Raw genomic sequence first — 6669 nt, forward strand, 5'->3', positions numbered from 1 at the left:
TACCCGTTCATCTGAAAATCTTGGTTTATATACATAAATAAATGCAACGTGTCAAATATTTTGGAATTACGTCCAAAAGTAGAAAGAGTATCATAAAAATTGCAAGGAAGTGAGTAATATGTAGAATAACACTAAGAAATTTAAACAGCTGAAATTGTGGTTTTGTTAACTTCGTGGTCTCATTATCTTCTTTGTTACCATGTCACAGCTCCTAAGAGATGGGCTTTAAAAGACCCTCAACCGAAAAATGGTTGCCCAGAAGAGATTTTGCACTTCTGCTCCTATTTTGTGCTGGTCTTCAAAATCGAAGTTATGCTTACAGGGTATCAGTTACGCTTCATAATATCCACAAATTATGCCAACGCCCTTGAAGAACCTATGTCCTGCTAGGCATAAGTTTGATTTTGAAGGGCAAAAATTAAAGACCAGCCCATTTGAAGGTCAAAAACTAAAGATCAGTCCATTTGAAGGACAAACCGTGCAATAGGATGTTTGAAGGGGTGACAAAGGGAAATTCATCTAGTTGCTATGTAGAAATTTTTCTGACTCAGCAATTCTACAGTAGGCACTGAAGAGTATCCCACCTGGAGACCTGGATTGTGAATGATGATGCTAAATTCAAGAAATCTAAGACATCAGTATGGCTTCGTGGGTGTCATCCAGTATGATGCAAACAGAAGCAAGAAAAAGTAAAAACAATCACCATCCAGTCACACATCATTCTGCTGGTGAATCAATTCAGCTGTCCGCTGAAAAAATTAACAGATATTACAACATGGGTATCCTTTGGGCCCCGCCCCTAAAATCATTTGTAGGGACAAAATCCTTGGTGAATGACCTCACCTCTCAATTCTGTGATCTCTCATTTTCATTTCTTGAGGTCAATTTATATCCTTAAAGAAAATTGAAGTGAATAAATCTTCAATGAAGTTGCTAAACACTTCCTTTAGTAAAGTCCCCATTGTGAGTGAGTGATAGACCATCTTCTAAGAAAGTAACAATCATTATCAAAGGCATCAATAAAATGTTAGTCTCACGAATACAACCTGTTGAGTTTTCTCTATAGTTCTCTCCTTCCACCACTAAAACCTTCTGTTCGCCTTCAAAAGCAGAAACGAGAAACAGGGAAAGGAAACAGGATCTTGAGGAATGAAAAAGTTTAACCTCTAAGAAGCATGCATAAATAGAAATAAATCTCTGGTTTTATATTGACTTCTACGTACACAAACTATACATTTAAGCTCTTTAGTTCATTAATGACAGGATTAAAATGCCATATTTTATGAAATGGATGATGGCACATACAAGGCAAAAACATCTTATATGAATATATTTTGATGATTCTGGAGTTCATTTAAAAGATGAATGTCGTTGAAATACTTAACAAGCAGCTATGAAGAGATAAAACAGTTTCAGCTGCTCTCCACCGCCCCATGTGAGTCCAACTACTAGTTCATGATATTCATGAAATTTGTACAATTACCTCAAAGAAGCAGCAAAATGAAGACGTCCCTCCACCTAATTCATGTGTTTAAGCACATTGTGCGCAATTGCGATTTTTGGCTTTCAATTCTTGCTTCCAAAAGCTTGGACTTCAAACCATACTTTGAGACTCCCCGTGGCCTTCAATACATCCTTTCACGGCTCGAGCGGTATGTGGATTTTTTAGGCAACCTGAGCAGCAATGATTCACAAAATCTTGGTAGGCTAGTGCCCTTTCAGCTGGTACACGCTCTGACAAAATAAGATCCACATTAGATGTTGATCCATTTGAAAGTCTTCCACTGTCATCGAATGAGATCGTCTTGCAGAAGTCATCATTTGACAGTGATGATCTCCAAAGCTTGCGAAAAGAGGATCCTCTCTTCTTTGATTTCTTTGGTAATACCGAGGAGATTTCTCTGGTCTCAAAATCCAGAGAACCCAATTGACCAGTATCTTGCTCATGATTCACTCTGCCACATAAAAGATATCTGCTTCGGTCAATACCATTGACAGAATGCTCAGTTTCACCAATAGTGTAATTCGAAAACTGATCTTCAGCACGGGTCACTGTTTCCCTACCACTTGCATCTTTGCAACTCTCGTCATGATTAAGAAAGCCATTCAAACATTCACTGCTGGTGTTCAGAGCACCATTTCTACTCTTAGTACCAACAATGTGGATTGCAGAAGAATGGCAAGGAGTACTATAATCAGCACACTTACTAGTTCCAAATTTTGTAGCTTCACAGATAATAGAACTTTCATTAGGTGTATGTACGTCATTTGATATTGGATCGCTAGAAGAGAACTCCTTTATTTCTTGGATGTTCAATGAGTCAACAACCTGCTTGACCACTTGCACTCCGCTTAAGTCATTCATGTTCACAGTTACATTGTTAGATCTCAAAAAGCTATGAAGTTCTGATATAAGATTACTCATCAGGCAATATTTTTCTTCTAAAATTAGCCTTGCATCAATCAGCTTCATTTGAACCCGTTCTTCGCGCCAAACCTCAGCCAGTTGCAGCATTCTTCTCTCTTCTTCCACTTCCTCCCCAAGTCTGGCACCTTCATTCTCTAATGCTTCAATTTCAGCTTTGTCTTCTTCAATCTCCTTGACTAACTCATTACACACATCCTCCAGCAACTCTCTAGATTTTCTCTCTCTCTCATAATCATGCATATATTGTCGGGCAGATAACTTCGAATCAGCTAGATCAACCAGCAATCTGGAATTAACAATATTCAGCTGTTTACAATTTCTTCTTTCTCTTCTCAATTCTTCTTTTAAGCCATCAATTACAGCATGCATCTTCTGACACTCTCTTCTCATCCATGAGGTTCTTTCTTCGTTCAGCTTCCTCACAAGGTGTTTGAATTTCTTTCTAATTCGCGTCCTTTCAGCTTCTAGCTCTTCAACGCAAATTCTTGCTCGTATTAGTTCGCCTTGTAAAGTAGGAGCAACTGAGGTAGTAGCAGTACGTTGACTTTCATAAAGCTTTACAAGGCCGGTGGAATGATTAACTTCTCTGGACATTTTGAAGTGGCCATGATTCCACTTTGTAGCTCCCTCCATCACAGATTTAGGAATTGGTATCCAAGAAGGGAGCTAGCAATAACGAAAATGTCATGCAAATGGTCAGAAAATCTGGATTTTAATCAAAATGGAACATCCAGTTGAGCATCCAGTAGAAAGTATTAGAGGAAAGAGAGAAAGAAAGTGCAATCAAACGTAGAACAGGATCGGAGTAATGGAAACATGCATAAAATGGAACTGAAAAGAAGGATAGAGTAGGCAAGTTAGACCATATCTACATACAGAAAAAACAATATAGTGGATGTGCTTTTGCAATGAACTGCTGCATGACTAAAGCAAAATATACGGGCATTCTGGGCGTGTGCATCCGGCACAAACATAGAGCATATTAGATGTACTTAGAATTTCAGTTTCATTACCTCGTGATGGTTAAGGAAACAAGTATATCATTGTCCCGGTGTGGATTTATACAACTATTGTAATATCATCACAAAGGTTGATGTTTTCTCATGACATCATACTGATTAGAATCTATTACTTTCCTCCCTGTCCTACTTAAACTTCACATGCTTTAGTTGATAAAATTAATGAAAATCCTCGACTCCCCCATAATAAGCAGATCAACCCTCACAATTACCTGATCAATTCCCCAAACATGTCTTAATCTAGTGAAATTGCACCATGCGAGCAAGCTGGCCGTGCAGAAATGAGCCAATAATACATGAATCACTGATTCCAATTCAAACTTATGCCTATTTGACTTGCTCTTTGGTCATCAATAGAGCATTCATTAACAGAGAAGTACAATCCAGACAGAATTCATCACTCATAGGACATAAATTATGCTCACTCCGCCTAAAAATTTTGGATTCTTTGATCCTTGTACTTTGCAACGTAACAGTAATTTTAGAAAGCATACACAATCTAATCTTGAGGGCAGAGCTCATTTAAGTTTATTTTTTTGTGCTAGGCACTACTCCCTCGGTTCATAATAAGTGTCTACTTAGACCTTTTTCTATTTTGGTTCAAAATAAGTAGAACTTGATTTGCCAATACCGGATAGTTTAGTCAAAATAGCTTAAAAAAAAATTGATTGAAGTTAGTATTTTCTTAAGGTTAAGTGGACAGTTGAAATAACCTGAGGGAGTATATACAATTCCTCCCCAGCCCCAACAAACAAGCAGCATATAATAAACGAAAGAGGGAATTGGGAGGAAAAAGAAACCGCAAAACAAGAACGAAACAAAGGTTTACATATGGCAAACAATTGAAAACCTACCGGATGAATCATACCGCCGCCGAACTCCGCGGCCAAATGCCACAGGCGAGCGGCGAGCTTCCTGGCAGAGACAGTAGTCACCTTTGCCTCGCCATTAAAACGCTGAACTCCTCTGAATTCCATTTCTTTCCAAGGATCATCCTGAAACTTGCTGAACAAGATATGATTGGCTAAGGCTGACTCACTTTCACCCTTTACCCTCCTTCTAGCTCCAGCCACTGGAGATTTTGTTTTCTTCCGGCGGTGGTTCAGCTTGTGATCACTAGTCAACTGATGCTCAATTGAACTTGCAGTGGACTTGTAAGTCCCATCTTTCATCTTCATCTTTCTTAACAACAACACTTTATTCCCATTGGCAATCTCTACTTAAATCAGGACCAATCTCTACTTGAATTCCAACTGAATTTACATATACTATTTAATTAAAGAATTTAACTTATAGAAAAACTGATATTGCTGCACAGCGTCAATAGATGTATAGAATAAAATTGTGTGTATATTGCATTTTATTTGCATTATGGATCAGCTTAGAGTTTGAAACAGGGGAAAGGAAAAAACAAAGGCGGGTCTTGGAGGTTGGTCGAGTTGTCGGTCCACTGGAATTTTATACAGTAAAAAAGTGGGAAAATTTTAGCTAAATATCATTCGGATATTTAATTTACAAAATATGTAGAAAATATGTACACATTTTATATATGATGTATACTTTATAATACTAAATATATATTTACTATGCACACTTAACACAACATCAGCCGAATGTATGAATAATTTATACTTCGGCCTACTAATTGGCCGGGTACATTTCGGTAAATTTTCCTAAAAGATTTTCTTTTTGACAGTTCCCATGACTGACTGTGCCTTTGAGTGTGTGATGTTTTTTGTTTTGGTCCTCAAAGGCCAACCCCACAATGTTTAACTTTTCTCTTCTTAACTTTCTTCGCACGTATAGTAGTTTTCAGATGTCTAATAAAGAAATTTGATTCTTTTTAAAGATTTGCGAACTTTGTATACTCAAAAACTCTTTAAAAAGACCAATTTTGAGTTGAAAATAATAGCTAATTATGCAACAATATATTCTTTCTTGAATTCAATTTAATCCAGGAAAAATAAATCAAAGCTCAATGTCGAATTAATTGACTTGTTGAAACACACATTTGGTTTCAGTGTTTTCCACCAGCTACCAAAGAAGTAAAGCATTATTCACGTCAAACCTACTTTTGTAGCTAGGAATTTCCTACCATATCCTTTATGTTCAAACATAAGATTTTTTGCGGAATTTGACATAAACCTAATTCATGACTCTCTTATTGTAGTAGTAATAATGTTGATGAAAAAAGAGGGACAAATTGCTGTTGATGCTAATTATCGTGACTAATTCTAATCATCCACCGCAGCATATATCATGCCTCTAGCTAAACGTTTATGATTTCATTGGTGTCATTTCGTTTAAGCTTGTCGGAAATAAATTATCATCCGTAGTATAACTACTGTTTTCCTTTTATCTAGAATTGGGAGGAATATAACTACTATCGTGTCAAATTCAACTCATTTACTTATACTCTTTTCATCCCAATTTATTCAATACTTTTCGCTGTTTTAAAATCAATTTGATTAAACTTTAAAATTAAATTGTATTAGATTAACTCAATATTTTAAGATTAAAAAGTAAATTTAAAAAATTTAAAGGAACCTATAAAAAACTTGACAACGCAAGAAGACAATTGCATGTATGTATTTAGGATTTCTTGATTTTTGAACAGTTTCATCAAAGGAACTATAGTTGAAGAAAAAAAATATTCTTTTATTTTGTAGTTTCATAGTTATTTTTTGCTCTTTGTTTGATGCATATTCAAAATTAACAAAATGACTATAGTTTCTATCATTTATAGCTATCTTTTAAAATTACCATTTGTAGCTATGTTTTTTCGAATTAAGGTATTTTTTCGGATGTATTTGATGCTTATAAATACATAGTAACACACTAAAAAATAAAACATATCCCTTGATTTAAGGTCATAACGGTTGGATCAATCAATTAGCTATTAATTGGTATTTTTTACCATACCCTTCCACAAAATTAGATTTTAGATTACCTTTTCATAACCATTTTCTATTCCTCCATCTACTCTTCAACATTCAAACATAAAAAAATTAAAAATTTGAAATTTGAAAACATTCAGCAGCCAATATATTTGAAGTTGTTAATATTGACTTCGTTCTTGATTTACCCATGTATTTGATAGCATAATCAATGTATTTGAAGTTTCCAATCAAACCGCATGTATTTTACATTAAATCTCATGTATTTGTGTGAGTAACAATTTGCATCACCCATGTATTTTAGCAGTAATGTATTTGAAGTTTT

At 35.6% G+C, this 6669-nt stretch overlaps 1 protein-coding gene across 1 annotated transcript; it reads right to left on the reverse strand.

The window, feature by feature from the left end:
* Positions 1 to 1182: 1182 nt before the first annotated feature.
* LOC132623061 (uncharacterized) lies at positions 1183 to 4956 on the reverse strand. The gene is made up of 2 exons (XM_060337761.1): positions 4302 to 4956; positions 1183 to 3094 (listed from the first exon to the last, which is right to left on the reverse strand). The coding sequence occupies exons 1-2, from the start codon at positions 4623 to 4625 to the stop codon at positions 1595 to 1597; spliced, it is 1824 nt and encodes a 607-aa protein (XP_060193744.1). The 5' UTR covers positions 4626 to 4956; the 3' UTR covers positions 1183 to 1594.
* Between the last annotated feature and the right edge of the window lie 1713 nt (positions 4957 to 6669).

The sequence above is a fragment of the Lycium barbarum genome, chromosome 12 (genome assembly GCF_019175385.1).
Source record: "Lycium barbarum isolate Lr01 chromosome 12, ASM1917538v2, whole genome shotgun sequence".
Lineage (NCBI taxonomy): Eukaryota > Viridiplantae > Streptophyta > Magnoliopsida > Solanales > Solanaceae > Lycium > Lycium barbarum.